Source organism: Nothobranchius furzeri, chromosome 7 (genome assembly GCF_043380555.1).
Source record: "Nothobranchius furzeri strain GRZ-AD chromosome 7, NfurGRZ-RIMD1, whole genome shotgun sequence".
Lineage (NCBI taxonomy): Eukaryota > Metazoa > Chordata > Actinopteri > Cyprinodontiformes > Nothobranchiidae > Nothobranchius > Nothobranchius furzeri.
The window spans coordinates 24,933,900-24,955,531 of NC_091747.1; the positions used below are offsets into that span (position 1 = coordinate 24,933,900).

The 21,632-nt window shown below is 45.3% G+C and overlaps 1 protein-coding gene across 3 annotated transcripts in view; it reads left to right on the forward strand.

Annotated features, from left to right (window-relative positions):
* LOC107382734 (inactive dipeptidyl peptidase 10) overlaps window positions 1-17,456 on the forward strand; it is a 96,998-nt gene extending 79,542 nt beyond the window's left edge. The window contains exons 8-26 of one of the 3 annotated variants that reach the window (XM_015954984.3): window positions 529-649; window positions 1,125-1,279; window positions 1,375-1,472; window positions 1,733-1,856; window positions 7,077-7,115; window positions 7,761-7,868; window positions 8,221-8,312; window positions 8,385-8,432; window positions 9,671-9,792; window positions 9,952-9,999; window positions 12,039-12,140; window positions 12,551-12,620; window positions 12,693-12,887; window positions 13,021-13,075; window positions 13,164-13,263; window positions 13,607-13,623; window positions 13,701-13,767; window positions 14,121-14,194; window positions 15,679-17,456. In XM_015954984.3, the coding sequence (XP_015810470.3) occupies window positions 529-649; window positions 1,125-1,279; window positions 1,375-1,472; window positions 1,733-1,856; window positions 7,077-7,115; window positions 7,761-7,868; window positions 8,221-8,312; window positions 8,385-8,432; window positions 9,671-9,792; window positions 9,952-9,999; window positions 12,039-12,140; window positions 12,551-12,620; window positions 12,693-12,887; window positions 13,021-13,075; window positions 13,164-13,263; window positions 13,607-13,623; window positions 13,701-13,767; window positions 14,121-14,194; window positions 15,679-15,816 (1,773 nt within the window). In that variant the 3' untranslated portion in view covers window positions 15,817-17,456. Of the gene's footprint in view, window positions 1-528; window positions 650-1,124; window positions 1,280-1,374; window positions 1,473-1,732; window positions 1,857-7,076; window positions 7,116-7,760; window positions 7,869-8,220; window positions 8,313-8,384; window positions 8,433-9,670; window positions 9,793-9,951; window positions 10,000-12,038; window positions 12,141-12,550; window positions 12,621-12,692; window positions 12,888-13,020; window positions 13,076-13,163; window positions 13,264-13,564; window positions 13,624-13,700; window positions 13,768-14,120; window positions 14,195-15,678 lie in introns of all 3 variants that reach the window. The other 2 variants (XM_015954983.3, XM_015954985.3) reach the window with 2 other exon arrangements.
* The last annotated feature ends 4,176 nt before the right edge of the window (window positions 17,457-21,632 follow it).

The window sequence follows — 21,632 nt, forward strand, 5'->3', positions numbered from 1 at the left end:
TGAAGACTCACTTGTTCAAGCTGGCTTTTGTATGACCTTCTTCACCACTCTCTCTTTATTCTGCTCTCCCCACCTATTCCACCTTCCTCAGGATCCACTGATTTCCCTCTTTCCTGTTCACTCTCTCTCTTTCTTATCTTTTTTTAATCACAATTGTCTCTTTTTGCTCATTTTAAATAAATTTTAAAACATTTTCGAAATGCTTTTTTATATTTTTACATGTTTTGTTTTTGTGAAGCGCCTCGTGATTTTTATCTTGAGAGGCGCTATAGAAATGATATTTTCTTCTTCTTCTAAACAAATACTAAAGTGACGTTTTTTCCCACATTCAGACACTGATGTTGTCACGGCAACGGTGAGCTTCTCTAAAATGTCACTATGGTATCCCAGCTGTTTTCTGTTACTGTGAAGTAAAAACGCCACTGCATTTATATTTTTAAATCAGACTCAAAAACATTAAAGCAGGTAAAGTGCAGGTGTGTTTGCTCCTGGCTGGATCAGGTTAATGTCACTGTCTTTGCTCCACAGGTGTACATATTTGAGAACAACATCTACTACCAAACCCACGCTCAGAGCAGCTCGTGGAGACTCACGTCTTCTGGACAGGAGGGGGTCGTCTTCAACGGCTTGGCGGACTGGCTTTATGAGGGTCAGAGTTTTAAAAGCAAACACCTTTAGGCCTCGTTCACAAACCTGCAGAAACGGTGTCGCTGCAGCGACCTTCTGCTCTAGAAACCATCCTGTTACCGTGAAACTAATCATGAGGGACCTGGATAACATCTGAGAGGAAGTCGTACATGACAGATGTTCTTGGAGAAACGTTCTTCTTTTGTATTTTCATGTCGTTGATGTGGAGGCTCTGGCTTCCAGGGAAGCAGTCTGGATGAAATTATGAAGCTGGAAAACTTTCAGTTAAAACATCTGGATTGTAGTTGGGATCTAAATGTTTACTTTAGTTTTCCTAACAGGATACTTCTGCTAGTTTTACATGTTTTATTTTTTCTATGAGTCATAAAGAAATTCTGTCTTTACAGGAAATGCTTCCTGAACAGCCTCTGTTCTGAGAAACAGGGTTTATTTCCTCTGGATGCTGTTTTATAAACTGTCTGGTTTGTTGTTTTCAGAGGAGGTTTTGCACACCCAGGTGACCCACTGGTGGTCACCTGACGGATCCAGACTGGCCTACCTGACCATCAACGACTCCATGGTCCCAACCATGTTGCTGCCTCGCTTCACAGGCTCTCTGTACCCAAGAGGGAAGGAGTACCCGTACCCAAAGGTAGTCCAGCTGATGGGCGATGGGGCGTTTCACATTCCAGGTTACAAATCAGATTCTATTGTAGTGGTGAATATATTCTGGTGTTACGATTCCAGATGGGGCAGATGAATCCCAGCGTGAGTCTTCATGTCGTCTCTCTGGACGGCAGCTCGCTGGTGACTGAACTGAGACCTCCTGACAGTTTTGTGGAGAGGTACGACTCGAGTCAGCCTCTAAACGAGCTGCAGGGTCAGCCTGAGTGTAGAAACATTTGGGTTGAGGAGGGAACGACGTCTGTCTGGGGAACAGTAACTAATAAAGGTTTCTAAGAAAAAAACGGGAAACAACTGGAGCATTCTGGTGAACGTGAAACACCTAAAATGTAGCGCCAGGAGCAGGAAGGCCACTGGATCTGGACATTAGCGAGCCTAACGCATCATCGGTGTGTGTCTGGGTTTTTCTCTCTTTGTACAGTGAATTCTACATCACCATGGTAACATGGGCGACACACGAGAAGCTGAGCGTCCGATGGGTCAACCGAGTTCAAAACACGTCGATTCTCTCGCTGTGTGATACTACGACCGGCGTCTGCATAAAGGTGATGAACGAGATTATTATTATTATTATTGGTAGAATTATTGTCATTAATGTTGTTATTATTGGTATTGCTCCTTGAACCGTCACCTTATCGTGGTGGAGGAGTTTGAGTGCCCTAATGATCCTAGGAGCTGTTGTCTGGGGCACTTTGTGCCCCTGGTAGGGTCTCCCATGACAAATTGGTCTTAGGTGAAGGGAGAGACAAAGAACGATTCACAGGATCTTTCATGGAGGTAAAGTTAAAGTCGGAGTACCCGGCCAGGAGGGTTACCGGGGGACTCCATTGTCCTGCTGGGGGAGTTCAATGCTCATGTGGGCAATGACAGCTTGACCTGGAGGGGTGTGATTGGGAGGAACGGCCCGCCTGATCTGAACTCCAGTGGTGTTTCATTATTGGACTTAGGTCAGCCCAGGTCGCAGGTCGATGATAGACTTTGTAGTCGTATCATCTGGCCTGCGGCCGTATGTTTTGGACACCCGAGTGAAGAGAGGAGCGGAGCTGTTAACTGATCACCACCTGGTGGTGAGTTGGATCAGATGGCAGGGGAAGATGCCGCATAGACCTGGCAGACCCAAACGCATAGTGAGGGTCTGCTGGGAACGCTTGGCAGAAGAACCTGTTAAGACGATCTTCAACTCCCACCTCCGGCAGAGCTTTGACCGCGTCCCGAGAGCAGTGGGGGACATTGAGTCCGAGTGGGCCTTGTTCCACTCTGCGATTGTTGAGGTGGCTGTTGCAAGCTGTGGTCGCAAGGTGACCGGTGCCAGTCGTGGTGGCAACCCCCGTACCCGCTGGTGGACACCAGAGGTTCGGGGAGCCGTCAGGCTGAAGAAGGAGGCCTACAGGGCGTGGCTGGTCTGTGGGTCTCCGGAGGCAGCAGACATGTACCGGATAGCCAAGCGGGGTGCAGCAGTGGCAGTTGCCGAGGCAAAATTTCGGGCATGTGAGGAGTTTGGTGAGGCCATGGAGAAAGACTATTGATCGGCTCCAGGGCTGGACTGGGACAAAAATTCAGCCCGGGCATTTTGACTGGAGACCGGCCCATCACCTGTTTTTTTTTGGAAAAGACATTAAGCCTTACGCTGTTTCTGACACACACCAACGTACACTTTCTTATTGGTAGTATTTTTTGTATCAATCTAATAAATGTAAACCTACACCATCCTTCCTATCCTGGTATTCTAAAAAGTAGGGTTGGGGGTAACTGATTATTTTTAAAATGATTATTCTGACGATTATTTTATCGAATAGTCGACTATTCTAATGACTATTTAGATGATTAATCTAGTGATTACTTTTCTATTGCACAATTAATAAAAACCAAAAAATTCTCAAATAAATTCCTCCAAAAAATTGATAAGTTGTTACTGTAAGAGAATAAACACTACAGGCCTTCCATTTTGTATAACACTGCTTTTATTGTGTTGCAGTTGTTTATGTTCTGGTGACGTGTAGAACTTGGGAGTGCAGGCTGCTGCCTGAGAGGTGGTTGGAGACGGAGTGTCTCCATGCTGCTTTGATTTGTTCACTTATGTGCATGAGGCAAGTGGTGTTACGACCCTTCCTGGGGAGTCACGTGTTTCTCCTATTTTAACTGTAAATCCTTCTTGCTGTTATATTTATAACAAGAAACAGATATTCAGACAGAATATTTTCATGTTTATTCGAATATGATTGTGGAACACACCCAGCATCATAATAAATGAAGTAATATTTATGCCAATTTAAGCCTTTATGGGTGACCAGGACTCTGTGATCAATTTTTGGCAAGGAAAATTATCATTTGTTGCCATTTTTGAAGTGTTTATGAATGTGAAAGACACCCAGCGTCCTGTGATGGCACTAATAACATCAAGAGATAATAAATAAAGTAATATTTAGGTAAATGTAACCCTTTACACGTGACCAGGACACTGTAATCAATTTTTGGCAAGGGAAATTATCTTCTTTTTTTTTCTTTTTTTTGTTGTTGCCATTTTTGGGGTGTTTTTGATGACACAGTAGGCAGTAGTACAGGAACATCAACAGATAATACATAAAACCCTTATTTGGTCAATTTTAGCCTCCATGAAAATCTTAGCGATTCAATCACTTTTTGGCAAGTAAAATGCCATTTTAGTTGTCTACAATTAAATCATCAATAAAGAATTTAAAGATATTTTGAGGCATTTCTTATAGGTAAACAGGAGGGTGTAGTCTCTATTTGGCAAGTGACAATCTTTATTTTATGTGCTGAAGTGCTTTTATCTTGTTACTTTTAAATAGAGCAACGTAATGTATAGATAGTAACCTACACAGTGTCATTAAAGCCAAAGCTTGATCATTTTAAATACTTTTTTTCAAGTAAAAATGTGCCCCAAACTAGTTAACTGTGGCTCCATGTCAAGTGGACTAAAGAAAGGAAGGGGAAAAAATTTAATCGCTGGAAATATTGCAAAAAGGATTAATATATCCTCATTGTGAACGTTTAAGACAAATAGCAACACTTAAAACAACTTCCGAACTGGAAAAACTAATGTGGCAAGGTGCAGAAAGGAGGGCCCGGGCGGGATTCGATCCCCAGACTCCTGGGTGAGAGTCATACGCTCTAACCTGTCAGCCAAAGTGACATCTCCTTAGCCCAGTAGCCAGGGCGCATGATCAATCGGGACATTGTGACAGGACGCTCACGCAGCCACATCTTCCTCCCTCTTTCCACAAGCACGTCCTCGTCCTCCCGCGCAGGGTGCCACAAACACTGCCACACTAATATCCGCGATAAACATCTGTTTAAGTACCGGAAGAGGTTATCTTTGCTTTCTGAATGTCCATATTGCTAGATATGCCGAGTTTTAGGGCGAAATCCTGGGGAATTTTGTCTAGAAATGCAATTTCCTAACCGTGCGCGATCCCGCGGTGGCTAATCATTTTTTGGCAGCGAGTCAATTTATGGCACAACACCGGCTCGGGTTTCTCCTCCTCCTCCCTCTTTTCTTCTCCAACCTGTCGCTGGGCTGAGGCTCCATCACTTCCTAAATTGATTTTACTTGAACCTTCACTACCAAACAACTGTGAGATTTTAACACATGTGCCAGCATCAGCCTGAAGGGCCAGTTTCTTTTTTAGTCGAATTTTCTCCGCTCCTCCTTTCCGTTTTTTGTTCTCCATTTTGTTAAGCTCATCTGTCTGTTTACTGAGATTCACAAACAACTGGCGGGTGCATCAGACCTCTGGCTATTGGTCCAGCCCAGAGTGTATTATTACCAATTGGCCAATCCACCAACTTTTACGAGGCGTCGCGTGGGGCGGCGCGGGCAAGTTGTCCGCAACAACTAGAGGCCAGGAAAAAAAAAAAAACAGACACCGGCCCATAAAAGATGAATGGGTCGGCCCAGCGGGCAGTTGCCCGCTATGCCCTATGGTCAGTCCAGCGCTGATCGGCTCCAAAGAGGTTCTAGCAAACTGTCCGGCGCCTCAGGAGAGGAGGGCAGCAACTCGCTTACACTGTTTACAGTGGGGATGGGGAGCTGCTGACGTCAACTGAGGCTATAGACGGACGGTGAAAGGAATACTTTGAGGAGCTCCTCAATCCCACCTATGCGCATTCCGAGGAGGAACCAGAGCCGGGAGACCTGGACTGTCCAATCTCGGGGGCAGAAGTTGCTGAGGTAGTCATACAACTACACAGCGGCGGAGCCCCGGGGGCGGATGAGGTTCGTCCTGGGTATATCAAGTCTATGGGTGTTGTAGGGCTGTCATGTTGACACGTCTCTGCAACATTGCGTGGTCATCGGGGGCAGTTTCTGTGGAGTGGCAGACCGGGGTGGTGGTCCCCATCTTTAAGAAGGGTAACCTGAGGGTGTGTTCCAACTATAGGGGAATCACACTCCTCAGCCTCCCTGGAAAGGTCTACTCCAAGGTACTGGAGAGGAGGGTCCGATCGATAGTTGAATCTCAGATTGAGGAGGAGCAATGTGGTTTTCGTCCTGGCCGTGGAACTGTGGACCAGCTCTATACCCTTGCAAGGGTGATGGAGGGGGCATGGGAGTTTGCCCAACCAATCGACATGTGTTTTGTGGATTTGGAGAAGGCTTATGACCGTGTCCACAGGGGCACCCTGTGGGGGACGCTCCAGGAGTATGGGGTGGGTGGCTTTCTGTTAAGGGCCATTCAATCCCTTTACCAGAGGAGTTTGAGTTTGGTCCGCATAGCCGGTAGTAAGTCGGACCTGTTCCCGGTGAGGGTTGGACTCCGCCAGGGCTGCCCTTTGTCACTGGTTCTGTTCATAACCTTTATGGACATAATTTCTAGGCATAGCCGTGGTGTGGAGTGTGTCGAGTTTGGTGGCAGGAGAATCTCATCTCTGCTTTTTGCAGATGATGTGGTCCTCCTATCTTCATCCAGCTCTGACCTTCAGCCCTTGCTGGGCAGGTTCGCGGCCGAGTGTGAAGCGGCTGGGATGAGGATCAACACCTCCAAATCTGAGACCATGGTTCTCGACCGGAAAAGGGTGGCTTGCCAATTCCGGGTCGGGGGAGAGGTCCTACCTCAAGTGGAGGAGTTTAAGTATCTCGGGGTCTTGTTCACGAGTGAGGGTAGGAGGGATCGGGAGATCGACAGGCGGATTGGTTCAGCGTCTGCAGTGATGCAAACGCTGAGTCGATCCGTCGTGGTGAAGAGGGAGCTGAGCCAGAAAGCCAGGCTCTCGATTTACCGGTCGATCTACGTCCCAATCCTCACCTTTGGTCATGAGATTTGGGTAATGACTGAAAGAACGAGATCGTGGATACAAGCGGCCAAAATGAGTTTCCTCCGTAGGGTGGCCGGTCTCAGCCTTAGAGATAGGGTGAGGAGCTCGGACATTCGGGAGGAACTCGGAGTAGAACCGCTGCTTCTCTAGATCGAAAGGAGCCAGTTGAGGTGGTTTGGGCATCTGGTCAGGATGCCTCCTGGACGCCTCCCCGGGGAGGTGTTTTGGGCATGTCCTGCCGGCAGGAGGCCCCCGGGTCGACCCAGGACACGTTGGAGAGGTTACATCTCCAATCTGGTCCGGGAACGCCTTGGGGTCCAGCCGGAGGAGCTGGTGGAGAAGGCCGGGGAGAGGACGGTATGGAGCTCCCTAGTTGGGATGCAGCCCCCGCGACCCGGAGGAAGACTATGACGATTATTGGTATTGTTATCGTTATTATAAATGAGACCAAATAAGTCAGGAACATGATCTGACTTATTTTGCATTTCCAGAAACATGTGATGACATCAGAGAAGTGGTTGGATCATCAGGTGAGTTCATTCACAATCATTTTATTTTCATAATTTCAAAATAAAACCAGACTAAGCATTTTTTCCGTTAAGAATACGTCACGTTTTCTGGTAAAATGATGATAATTCTGAATATTTATTGTTTTAAAAATTATGTATTGTTATTTCAACTGCTGATTCAAGCCAGAACAGAAGAAATCTGATCAGAGATCAGCCTCGCTGTTAACTTAGTTATATTTGAACGGACTATTATAGTCAAACAAATCACTGGGCTCATCTTTATTGTCATTTGGGTAAAAATTGAATTTAATCCATCCAAGTTTTTAATTTGTTTCAGTGAAGAATCAGAAAAAGTTACTGTTAATGCTATTATTATTAACCTCTGGAGGCAGGTGTTGCAGATGTGCAACGTTAAAACCTACCTACCTGGTCACTCCACATACGTATTCATGAGCAATTTTCAATTCAGAAGTTCCCCTGAAGGACTTAGTTGTTCGTCCTTTTATCAAAACTTATTTTGAGCCAGAGAGGGATATTATTATTATTATTATTATTATTATTATTATTATTATTATTATTATTATTATTATTATTACAGTGTTAGATAATTGTACTTGAGGATTCCTCTGCTGTATTTTTTTAATTTTAAGACAATTTGTCTTCCAGAATGAGGAACCGCTGTTCTCTGATGACTGCACCACATTCTTCATCACCATGCCTCTGAAGGATGGCAATCACGGCGCCTTCAACCACATCACCATGATCTCCAACCAAGTACAAATATTAGAGTTTGGTTTAATAACATGAAAATGTTTAGTTCTCTTCTGGTGTCTTTGTTCTTCACTCCTCTCTTGTTCTCTGGTTCTCCGCCTGCAGCAGAGCTTTGTAATTATTCACGCAGCTTTTATGACTCGCGTTTGAAGTCCCGTCCTTTTAAATTAAACTCGTCTCCATTTCCTGAAAGAGAAAAGAGCAGAACATTAAGAATTAACGGAGGGGAGTGTTGTTCGGGGTTTCCTCACCAGATTAACTCGTGTTCCTGCTGCTGAAGTCGGCTTGTAGGCAGAAACACATTAAAATCAACTCTGAGCTTTTCCAGCTGTGTTTTTTTCCCCATGATCTTCAGTCCAGCAGCCAGGAGGTGAACGTCCGACACCTGACCTCTGGGAACTGGGACGTGTCTCAAATTCTGAGCTACGATGAGAAACGAAACTGGCTGTAAGTTGCAGACGCAGCAGCACACTGGAAAAATCCATCATGACAAATCTTTAATGACTTGATGCTTCTCAGGTATTTCCTGAGTGCTGAAGATGGCCCAACCCAGAGGCAGCTGTACAGGTGAGGTGATGTTTTCAGGTGAAACCTTTGATCTCAGGTGGTACCTGTTTCTGAGATAAAGGCAGGTTCTCGCTGGGTTGGAGGCACAAAATCATAGAAACTTCCTGGATGGAAGCAAACTGAACTCAAAGGCATGTTTGATCTCTGGAATTGTGTCTCCTCCAAACGCTGGTTCATACATCAGAAGCTAACCTGAGCCCGGTTCCAGGGTCTGTCTCTCTTCAGCATCTGACCGCTTCCAACTTGTCTCCAGAACCTTGTGATGATTCTCCACTTGCTCTGTGTTCCCGGGTTCTAATGTGAAACACGGATGTAACAACGTTGGTCTGAGCAGCGCCGGAACCTAGAGCTGGGCTCAGAAACAGCTGTGGGAGGATCTGGAGACCAAACCGAGACACTAAAGTCTGATTTATGCTTCTCCGTCTGCGTGCGGAGACATGCAACGCCATTATCCGTCCTTGCGTAGGGCACGCAAGTACGTACGGAGTCGAGCCCACTTTTTTAAACATCCGTCGAACGAGACGGATTACGCAAGCTTGTGATTGGTCAGGATGCCGCTGTTGTTTACAGCGCCGCCATTGCAAAGAGAGCCGAGGATAACTAGCGGCAGACACGGAGAAGCTTGAAGAATACCTCGCGAAAAAACTCTAAAAATATGAACGTTTCATCCTCCAGTGACTGGAGGAGTGAAAAGATGCGCAGCAAGCGTTTTATTTGTGGACGGAAATGACAGGAAACGTGGGTTTAGAGGTGGGGAGCACATGAAGCGGTGGGAGAATGAGAGACAAATGTGTCCATGTTAAAAGTCTCTTATATACACAAAAAACACAATATAAACACACTATCTTGGACCGATACATGACAGGATACCACAGAACAGCGCTACGCCCTCTGCTGTCCTGCTGGGCAATTGCTTTGCAACACTCTCCAGGAGACGGAGAAGTAAAAGAGCAAAACGCTTCCATCAATCCGTGCATGTCTGTCACTTGCGGAGCTGATGGAGAAGCATAAACCAGGCTTAAGATTCACTAGAATCCAGAGGTTGAGCTTTCTGGTCCTCAAGGGCCACCATCCTGCATATTTCAGATGTTTCTCTGCTCCAGCAGGATGTGGCCTCTGAAAACCAGGACCACCTACCTCTGGGGGTGGGGCTTTATTTTTTATAATGTAAAAACGACTTTTAGTGTGCTGGAAGCTAAAAACAGGTTTCACAAGTAAAGCTGACGTTCCTCCAACAGGGTTTCCACCGTGGACCCGTTTCGTAAAACGTGTCTGAGCTGCTCGCTCTTCAGACCCAACTGTTCCTTCTATGATGCCTCCATCAGCTCCACTCACCAGCATGTCCTCCTCACCTGCACAGGTAACAGACTCTAACGCTGATCTGGGTTTTAAGTTAGCAGGTTTGGCCCTGCAGGCTCATTTTTATCTGGGGTTCAACCGAGATGTTGTTCTATCAGCTGCTATTAGAGTTGGAGGATAAACGAACCCCAGATAATCTAATCCGTCATCTCCTCTCCAGGACCTGGTGTCCCTCAGACGTCTGTCCACAGACTGGATGATCTGAGCTGTAAGTTCTCCCCTTGTTTCTGATAAAAGCATCAAACGCTTCCAATCCCTATTATGCCTCAGATTTACACGAGTTCATAAAAACAGGCACAAGGATTAAATGAGATTAAGAGAATTAAATGTTGGTGGAAATAAGCAGAGGTGGAAAGAGTACTAAAGTGTCCTACTTAAGTACGAGTACCAATACTTTGATAATTTTTTACTCAAGTACAAGTAAAAGTACTTGCCTAAATTTTTACTCAAGTAAAAGTAAAAACACACACACACACACACACACACACACGCACACACATCAAGACTATTTTAACTACATTGAACTGCTTTTGTAATAATTTAATCTCTTATTCTGGAGTAAAATAAAGAAACATGTCATCTTTCACCCTCCTCTGCCTCCTCATCAAGCCTTCAGCCTTCATGCAGCACACCTGGTCCCCTCATCATGCTCCAGCCAAGCCCTGTTTCCACAGCAACCTCAGCCTGCACCTCCTCAGCTTCATTCATCTCACCTGTTCCTGTAATCAGCTCATCCCACACACCTATACACTCTGCTATTTAACTCCCAGCCTGCTCTCCAACCGGTGCCAGATTATTGAACGCTCCTTGCTAGTAAATCTTCCAGCCTTGTACCTTGCCTGATCTCAGCCTCTGGACCTCGTTTTCACGCCTGACCCCTGCCTTGAACTCTGCCTGCCACCACGACACTCGCCTGTCTTCTACCACGTCTCCAGCCTGTTCCCTGTACCTGCTTGTCCCGATCTGGTTTCGACCCACGCCTCCTCTCCGACTCAGTCTCCTGCCTCGCCCTCTTTGGTAACGCCACATTTAATAAAGACTTTTTATTTTACTCTTTCCTGTGTCTGGTGTCATCACGGGTTTTCCAAGTTCTGAACGTAACAAAACAAGCTAAATCATCACATATCTGTGGCATCAAGAAGCATCTTCTGAGTTCAAACACAGGCATGGAGCACAATGTTTACACCTGAACAGTATCAGGATGTTTTAACTCACAGAGGCCTGCAGGTCTTCTGTTTTATGAGCAAACCGCTGAGAATCCGCTAAACGTTCTTTTGCCGCTTTCGTGCGGAGTGGTTGAGAAACACATTTCAAACACGGAACCGAGTCTCGCTATGGAACTGAGTAGAATCCTGATGATGTCACACCGGAGCGGGTTCCAACCCACAGGAGAGGAGGGAGAGAGGAGGTGAACAGCGAGTGGATCACAGGGACTGAACAGATGTTTTTGAGCAAATATGTACCCCCACACGGTTTAGACTCGGTGCTCATGCAGGTGTCTCTTTCTGTTCCAACGCTGCTACACACTGTTTTTAATTTATTAAGCCTACAATTTATTTTTACTCAGTAAAGGATATGATTCAAAATGTAGTGAATTACAAATCTTTTTTAAAAACTTACTCAAGTAAAAGTACAGCTTTTAAAAACTACTTAAAGTATAAATATACAAAAAAAGCTACTTAATTACAGTAACGCGAGTGAATGTAATTTGTTACTTTCCACCTCTGAAAATAACTAAAAATCATCTAAAAAGCTTGTTTAAAACTTACATTTTGAGTCTGTTTAAGTTTCTAGGATGATTTTATCATCCTGTTGGTTTGTCGGAACAAAATTAGATTTTTATGCTAATTTAAGATAAAAATCTAATAAAATCCAACTTTTATTTATGCTGAAGTTTCAGCTTCTGGGCTAAAAGCTGCTGTAAAGAGCTCACATCCTGTGAACGCACGTGAAGAACATTAAATACGTCATCCTGCTGAGTCAGAAACAATCGTTGTTCTGTGAGCTTTATTCATGTGAGCTAACTGGAGTCGGTCTGGCGTTAAAACAAAATGTTTCTGCGACTTTGCTGCTAGAATGAGAACTGGAGCTCCTCCCAAGGAGGTCCAGATGTCTTGCTCCTGACCCGCTAGGACCTTCAGACCGGGATGACTGAGAAGCTGCAGATTTGAATAGAACCTCATTAGAGGAAAAATTTGTCATCATTTATTCATTTGGTCTATTTCCGGTTTTTCTCCTGAACTCCAGCTGGAATCAGAATTCTGGACCAGAACGCAGAGTTGAGACGAGCGCTGATGGGCCGAGTGGTACCGAGGACAGAGAGGAGAACCATCCACATCAACACCTTTGGTGAGAAAGCCCAGGGTTTCCACCATGAAATAATTCATGTGTTCATCTCCACCTTAACCCCCAGAGACCCAAATTTAGAAAATAACTGCAAAATCTTTTTTTAACCTTTCACATGTTGTTCTAGAAGGCCAGATAAACGGGCCTATTTACACGTTTTAACAGCCAATAGTGTTGCAGAACTGAACAATAGGACCTATTAGCAATGTAAATGTGGTTTTAAAAGAAAAAAAAAGGGGGAAGGTTTATTTTTGTAGACTTAAATCTGATGTTGTAATATTACAACCGTGGGTCTCTGGGGGTTAAAGCTGCTGGACCTCCAGAACCCTCTGATGGTTTTTTGTGTTAGTTTAGATCCTCGTTAGTTTTTCTGGTTTGTTTTTAACGGGTTTTTTTTTTTTTTTTTTTTGCAGCTTTCCGTTTGGAGCTGGTGGTTCCGGTCGATCTGGATGAAACAAGGGAGCACCCTCTCCTCCTGGTCCTGTGAGGAACCGGATTTGTTACGGACTTTGGTTGAAGGAGACTTTTAATTCAGTGTTCTGATTGCATCTGCAGGGACAGCACCCCCGGTGGTCAGGCGGTGAGCGACCGTTTCTCTCTCAGCTGGGAGTCAGTTCTGGTCACTTCGGACCAGGTCATCGTGGCCCGTTTAGATGGCAGAGGCAGCGGCTTCCAGGGTCAGAGGATCCTTCACGGGCTTCACCAGAGACTGGGTTCTGCTGATGTTCAGGACCAGATCGCCGCCGTCGAGTGAGTCCTGACAACCTTTGACCTTTTTAAGCAGCTTACAGAAGTGGCCTAATGCTGGAGCAGCACTGATAATCTTGTATGTGTTTCATTCAAAGCAGAAAATAGATTTAAGACTTCCTGTTTCATGTTCCAGACACCTGATCAAGCTGCCGTACGTCGACGGCAGCAGAGTCGGAGTTTATGGAAAGGTGGAACGTTTCTGTTTTCACGGAATAATCAACCAAGGAGAGGTTTTAAATAAAATAAAATCAAATAACGGCTTAGTTGTGTTTTCAGGCATATGGAGGTTTTCTGTCGATCCTTCTGCTCCTGTCTCACACTTCGGTGTTTAAATGTGGCATCGCCGTCGCTCCCATAACGAACTGGAGACTCTTTGGTGAGAAGAAACAGTTCAGGACGATTTAATAGAAACATCAGTTATTTAAGGGATTTTTCTGTGTGAAGCAGCTAAAGGTCATGGGAGGTCAAGTAACATTACATCTGAAAGCTGTAAACTCTGTTTCTGGGAACAAAGGTTGTTCAGGGCTGGTTTTACCTTATGATCAAAACGCTGATTTAATGAGTTCATCCCTAAATATGACGGAGAAGCTCATTTATGATTCCACGTGTTTTATTAACAGTCTGAGTTCTGTTTGACCTGCATGATTAATTATTAGTTTTCTCCTAAATCCTTAAAGGATCTTTCAGCTCAGAGAAATACTTTGGTTTTCCACCCAAAGGAGATCATAAGTACGAGGTAACGGAACACGTTCCGGCATCAGAACCCTAAACGGAGCAGGTTCACCACGCTTCCTTCTCCCTGCTCTCCATCAGGTCTCCAGTCTGATCGGCAGTGTCTCGGCTCCAAAAGACTTCCTGATTCTCCACGGAACGGCCGACGGTGAGTTTCACTAAAGAGTTAAACCAACAAAAGCAAATTTAAAAGTTCTGCTTCATGAAACTTGTGTTGTCATGAATAAGTTATGACAGAATTAAACTCGCTGCCCCTCGGAGAACCATTTCGGTTCAATAATTAATGATTTTTGTTGTTTTGGTCAAATAAAAAACCCATCAAAGCCAGAATGAGCTCTGAAACACAAAACATGTGAACAGTTTATTTACCTTTGTGTTTGTTGTTGATTATCTTTAACATAGTTTTAGCTAGCCCTGAACAAGCCTCCTCACACAGTAATCTATGCATTCATTTTGTGATGAACTGATGAATTATTTGGATGAAACGGTGTTTTGTTTCAGCCTCGGTTCATTTCCAGCATTCTGCAGAGCTGGTCAAGCTGCTGTCGGTGTTAAACGTTAACTACACGCTGCAGGTAACATCTGTGGTCCACCTTAAGGCTGGGGTCCGTAGTGTGATGTCATCGAGGAGAGAAGGAGGAGATGAGGTTCCAGCGGCTAAAGCTCCGCCTCTGCTCCCCCCTCCTTTGAGAATGAGCTGAAAGCCACGCCTCATACCACACACACATGAATAGTCTTGTTGGGCTGATGGACATGTTTTTGATATGTTCCTGCTCAGACACACCTCATTCTAACTGTTGACTAATCTCCTCGGCCTTCATCAGGTTCTGCAGGAGCTAATCACTCATTTTAATCTGATCTGCAGCGTTCGCGCAGGGAAGCATCTAAAATCAGCAGCAATCTGGCACTCATGATGCTAGCATGTTCCTGCTAACGCTACAACAAGCTAAAACTATAGTCTGATGTAGCGTAAGGTTGAATGCTACGCTAATCATGTAGCTTGATACACACAAATGAACCCCTTTTGGCTCCCATCCTCCTCTTCCACAGTTGGCTTGAAGTTTACAGACTGAGTTATTCAGTGCAGGTCGAGTTAGCATTCAAGCTAGGTTGATGTGACAACCTGATGTGTGTCATCCCGCAGTGCATGCTGGGAACTGGGGTCCATTCTCATTTATTGACAGCTTACTCTTCTGGGTATGCGACTCTGTTGGTCAATTCTCTAGGCTCTTGTGATGGTTCATTCTGCAGTAGGGGCCAGGGGAGGGGCTTAGAGGAAAATACAGGAAATAGAAACCACCTTCTTTATATCATAGAACAAGTTCACATTTAAGCATTTTTATATTATTTTAGTGTTTAAACTACGGACCCCACCTTCAAGACACAGCTTTGTCCCTGATCTTATTGGTGCAATGCCTCATTGAGATGATAGTCAGTAAATGTTCATGTCCTATTAGAGCAGATAAAAAACATCCATATCTCTCAGCATTCAAAGACGGGGTCTCCAAAACGTCTCCAAATGTTTGCAAGTGTTTCCTTGGGAGGAAATTTTCAGGATGATCAGAATAGCCTGGAATGCCTCTATCCTTAGCTTCTGTCAAAAGGTCACGAAGTGGAAAAATGCGGGGGAAAGAGGAATTTGAGACTAATGAAGACATAATGAAGAAACACAGTAATCAGCTGTAGTTTATCTGTAGTTTAGGACACTCTGATGTGTTCTAATAGTTTTCAGATTTTTAAATTTTCATCCAAATTATCTTGACCCAATTCAGCCACTAAAGATTTTTAAACTTGTCTCAATTTTGTCTCCAGCTTCTCCCAACATTGTCTCACTTTCCCGATCTTTGACTCAGATCGTAGCTGTGACTCTGTGTCTGTTTGGAGGATATGATTGCTTTAAATTCTAGTTTGTTTTAGTTTGAAACTCCGGACAGAAAATCTGGAACTCTGGATGGTTTTTGAGACGTTTTTGAAACTCCGGCCCAGTGAGACATTAACCTCTCGCTGTCCAACTTATGTTTGGTTTAGTTTGATTGTTTTTTTCTCTCCTCCATCCTAGATTTTTCCAGATGAAGGACACAACATGTTCTCCACCCAGAACCAACGCTTCCTGCTCAACTCTGTGCTGAACTTTTTCCGGCGCTGCTTTGAGTGGGAACAAGTCGACACTAAGGAAACGTCTAAAGAAGACGATTAAATCAGACGTCCTTCAGAAATGACATTCCTTGTTCTGATGTTGGTGATTTACTGAGGATGGCGACTCAAACCCTCCAGAATCTTGGGGATCCCTCACAGATCTGATCAGCTCTGCAGCAGGAGGTTATTTCAACATGAGAAGCAGAGATCCCAAAGGCAGGGAGTCCAGGATGAGTGCTCCTGTACCAAACTTTGTCCAAACGGAGCGGATTTTATCTTCTGGTTTTATTTAATCTAGGAAAGTTTCCTGTAAATAAAACTAATTTCTTTCTACATTTAAACAATTAAGATTTTAGAATTTCACAACTTTAAAAAATATTTATCTTTCTAGTTTCACTTCTTCACATCCAGATTTGGCGTTTTCAATTTGACGGTGAGGTCAGAATAGAACCCACAGCTTGTTTGTTTGTTTGTTTATTAAATTGAATTAACTTGTTATTTTACATTAAGACTAGTGTGGTCTAACAGGAATGCTGATGGAATTCTAGTTCTGTGTACATACACTAACTTCCTTCTGGAGGACTTTAGCTCCGCCCCTTTTTCCACATGCACGCATTTGTTTTTTATGTCAGACTGAAAACTGTTGTAACCGTGTACATATTCCCAGAAACACTTCCTGCTGGTGCCTTTAATCCTAGTAACATCTTTAGATTATCTCAGACTATCTCAGCATCAATAACAGCCATAAAATAATCCACCCGTTAGAGCTGCTGCTTATTCTTTGTTTCTTTTTTGCATTTGTGTAAAATATGAACTTGTTTTAATTAATGAACGACATATTATGTTATTTAAAATAATCTGTAATAATCTGATGACTGGTTAAACCAGCTAGAGTCTCTGAGCTGCACTTAATCCCACAATGTGATAAATGGCTGACATGAAAGAACTTGGAGTTGAAATCATCTGTGGAACCTGGAACCAGACTCTGATGGTATTGAAGATTTACTTGGGTCCATAATCTGGGTTAAGATGCTGTAATATTGGTAAAAATGTCCTCAGTAACATCTGGATTTGTACAAATCAATAAATTATTAAATGGATCCTATTTGAATTTGTTTAGATTTTTGAACATGTTGAAAGATTCAAAAGAACAAGGATGAATTTGTGTTTTAAATCCAGTTTATGAGCTACACACAAACAGGAAGTGTTAATACCAGAAACACCTTTATCCCACAACTTTTATTTCCTGTTTCTAGTTTGTTTTGTTTCCGGGGAGGTTTTCTGTATTTTTGTTGTTAAAATATAACATTTCAATCAAGAACTGTATGTTTTATAGTTACTGGTATGTTTAAAAATAAGCACAACAGTGAAAATAAATAAACAAAAAATCTCTTTATTTTAGTAGTGCTATGATTAAATTTAGGGGTGCTTCTGCCCCCCCAAAACAGGCTAAAAAATGCTCATGAAGCGATCCCGTTTGGTTCTGGTCTTCCTGCACCTGAGTGAAGTTAGCTGGATGTTGGATATTCGACAGACATTCACTCCGCGGTCAGCGATGGTCTTCAAGCCGTGTGCAAGTGCTGCAGACGGCGGTTAGCTGTGTTCCGACGACTCGGTGGTTCACTTAGGGACCATCAACAAATGTATGGTCGTTTGAAAACAAGTACTAAAGTAATCAAAAGCATCCAGATTACTTTATTAAATTACTCTAAATCAACTGTCAATGGTCTAACTAAACTACATGCACAAACCTAAATTTACTTACACATTTGATCAAATCTGATATTTTTTTTTGTCATTTTTTAATCAAAAGTTCAGTTATTTCCTGTTATTTGCTCTAAATACAAAATAAATAAAACGTTACCAGTCATTCCTAAACTAGACCAATGAGAGACAGACTCTTTTTTTATTTTATTTTTTTATTTTTAAGATCTGGTGTTTTTATTAGGATTTGTATCAAAAGTGACGTTTTTTCTTTCGATAGCTTCTACAAGTAAATTGAATGAAATCCTCAAAACCATTTCTCAATTGTGTTACTGAGCTAGGCCAACGAGACACAGCAGTTTTTTTTACAGTGTTCATACATTCTGATATTTTTGTTAATTTTATCAGAAACTTCCAGGTTGAGTGACCTAATCCAATGAGAAACAGCAATTGTTCACATTTTTTCATTTAATTAAATATTCAGTTGAATGAATGAATGTCCTGAGGATTAAGCCTCTGCCTTTTGCAGATGATGATCTTGTCCTGTTGGCTCCATCAGACCGTGATCTCCAGCTCTCTCTGGATCGGTTTGCTGCCGAATGTGAAGCGGCTGGAATGAGAATCAGCTCTTCTAAATCTGAGGTCGTTCTCTTGATACAGAAAAGGGTAGAATGCCTTCTCCAGGTCAGCAGCGAAGTCCTGCCTGTATCTCTGGGTCTTATTCATGAGTGAGGGAAAGATTGAGCATAAAAGGTCAATAGGCGGACTGGCACTGTGTCTACAGTGATGCGGGCGTTGTGGTCTATCGTGGTAAAGAGAGAGGTGAGACAGAAGTTAAAGCTCTCAGTTTACCACTCAGCTGTGGTCACGAGCTCTGGGTCACCGATACAAGCGGCTGAAACGAGTTTTCTCCACAAGGTGTCTGGGCTCTCCCATAGAGATAAGGTGAGAAGCTCGCTCATCCAGGAGGGGCTCGGAGCAGATCCGCTGCTCCTCCATATCAAGAGGAGCCAGTTGCATTCCGCCGACGTTCCGGGTTGAGTAGGTGCACTTTGCCAACTTCCAGGGAGGTTCGTTACCGGAACACAAGATGAACAGCTCTCTTATGGGACTTGACTCTCATCGCTGAAAAGATTTGATTCGTTCGTGAACATCTCATCACTATTTACAACTTTCTCGCTCCATCTGTGAATGATAAAGAACCTTGTGGCAACACCCCAGGGAGCCCCACTTTAGTTTGTGGGCTCTGACTTTTATCACACAGACAAACAAGTACAGAGGAGACAAATCTTTACTTTTTGTTGCATTGTAACCCGACACAAAATTGGGTTTTAGCAGTTGCATTGTTTTGGATTGCTTCACAACAACACACAAAGCTTCTTCTCACAGTGGCCAAAAGCATTTTTGTTTTTCTTCGCTACAACGCAAAGCATGCTTCACACCACTAAATCATTTTGGTTTGGTTTGACTGAAAAAGAAATTTTTTTCTCTGTAACAACAAACAGGATTCAGCAGAACTCCCTCGGCTGTTTGGCTCACTCACTCGATGGTCTCGCAGTCGTTCTCGTTTCTTTGCGTGATTGTCTCCATCTTCTCTCCAGTAATCACATGCGAGAATGCCATTGGTTTTCTGGATCTGTTCGCTCTCCACCAGGTTCAACAGAACTCAGTCCTGATAGTAGCAGATGAAGAGCTAAGGCTGATCCCACTTCTCCTTATGGAATATGACTGCTGTAAATCCCTTCATCGGCATCTTGGGTGACTCCTCCTTGAACCGTCACCTTATCGTGGTGGAGGAGTTTGAGTGCCCTAATGATCCTAGGAGCTATGTTGTCTGGGGCACTTAGTGCCCCTGGTAGGGTCTCCCATGACAAATTGGTCTTAGGTGAAGGGTGAGACAAAGAACGGTTCGAAGGATCTTTCATGGCGGTTAAAACAAAGAGTCGAAGTACCCGGCCCGGAGGGTTACCGGGGTCCCACCCTGGAGCCAGGCCTGGGGTTGGGGCCCGTGAGCGAGCGCCTGGTGGCCGGGCTTTCGCCCATGGGGCCCGGCCGGGCCCAGCCCGAACCGGATACATGGGCTCGTCCAACTGTGGACCCACCACCCGCAGGAGGAACATGAAGGGTCCGGTGCAATGCGAATCGGGTGGCAGACCAAGGCGGGAGCCTTGGCGGTCCAATCCCCGGACAAGAAAACTAGTTTTTGGGACATGGAACGTCACCTCGCTGGCGGGGAAGGAGCCGGAGCTTGTGGCAGAGGTTGAGCGGTACCGGCTAGATATAGTCGGACTCACCTCGACACATTGCATTGGCTCTGGAACCCGAGACCTGGAGAGGGGTTGGACACTCTACTTTGCTGGAGTTGCTCCGGGTGAGAGGCGGAGGGCTGGGGTTGGCTTTTTGTTAGCCCCGAGACTATCTGCCTGTGTGTTGGGGTTTACCCCGGGGGACAAGAGGGTAGCTTCCTTGCGCCTTCGGGTCGGGGAACGGGTCCTGACTGTTGTTTGTGCTTATGGGCCAAATATCATTTCAGAGTACCCACCCTTTTTGGAGTCCCTGGGACGAGTGCTAGATAGTGCTCCATCAGGGGACTCCATTGTCCTGCTGGGGGACTTCAATGCTCACGTGGGTAATGACAGCTTGACCTGGAGGGGTGTGATTGGGAGGAACGGCCCACCTAATCTGAACTCGAGCGGTGTTTAGTTATTGGACTTCTGTGCAAGCCGCAGTTTGGCCATAACGAACACCATGTTCGAACATAAGGATGCCCACCGGTACACTTGGTACCAGGGCAGCCTAGGTCACAGGTCGATGATAGATTTTGTAGTCGTATCATCTGACCTGCGGCCGTATGTTTTGGACACCCGAGTGAAGAGAGGGGCGGAGCTGTCAACTGATCACCACCTGGTGGTGAGTTGGATCAGATGGCAAGGGAACATGCCGCGTAGACCTGGCAGACCCAAACGCATAGTGAGGGTCTGCTGGGAACGCCTGGCAGAAGAACCTGTCAAGACGGTCTTCAACTCCCACCTCCGGCAGAGCTTTGACCACGTCCCGAGAGCAGTGGGGGACATTGAGTCCGAGTGGGCCTTGTTCCACTCTGCGATTGTCGAGGCGGCTGTTGCTAGCTGTGGTCGTAAGGTGGCCGGTGCCAGTCGTGGTGGCAGCCCCCGTACCCGCTGGTGGACACCAGAGGTTCGGGGAGCCGTCAGGCTGAAGAAGGAGGCCTACAGGGCGTGGCTGGTCTGTGGGTCTCCGGAGGCAGCAGACAGGTACCGGATAGCCAAGCGGGGTGCAGCAGTGGCAGTTGCCGAGGCAAAATCTCGGGCCAAGGAGGAGTTTGGTGAGGCCATGGAGAAAGACTATCGATCGGCTCCAAAGAGGTTCTGGCAAACTGTCCGACGCCTCAGGAGAGGAAGGCAGCAACTCGCTCACACTGTTTACAGTGGGGATGGGGAGCTGCTGACGTCAACTGAGGCTATAGTCGGACGGTGGAAGGAATACTTTGAGGAGCTCCTCAATCCCACCAATGCGCATTCCGAGGAGGAACCAGAGCTGGGAGGCCTGGGGATGGACTGTCCGATCTTGGGGGCAGAAGTTGCTGAGGTAGTCAAACAACTACACAGCGGCGGAGCCCCGGGGGCGGATGAGGTTCGTCCTGGGTATCTCAAGGCTATTGATGTTGTGGGGCTGTCATGGTTGTCACATCTCTACATTATTGCGTGGTCATCGGGGGCAGTTCCTAGGGAGTGGCAGACCGGGGTGGTGGTCCCCATCTTTAAGAAGGGTGACCTGAGGGTGTGTTCCAACTATAGGGGGATCACACTCCTCAGCCTCCCTGGAAAGGTCTACTCCAAGGTACTGGAGAGGAGGGTCCGATCGATAGTTGAATCTCAGATAGAGGAGGAGCAATGTGGTTTTCGTCCTCGCCGTGGAACTGTGGACCAGCTCTATACCCTTGCAAGGGTGATGGAGGGGGCATGGGAGTTTGCCCAACCAATCCACATGTGCTTTGTGGATTTGGAGAAGGCTTATGACCGTGTCCCCAGGGGCACCCTGTGGGGGACGCTCCAGGAGTATGGGGTGGGTGGCTTTCTGTTAAGGGCCATTCAGTCCCTTTACCAGAGGAGCGTGAGTTTGGTCCGCATAGCCGGTAGTAAGTCGGACCTGTTC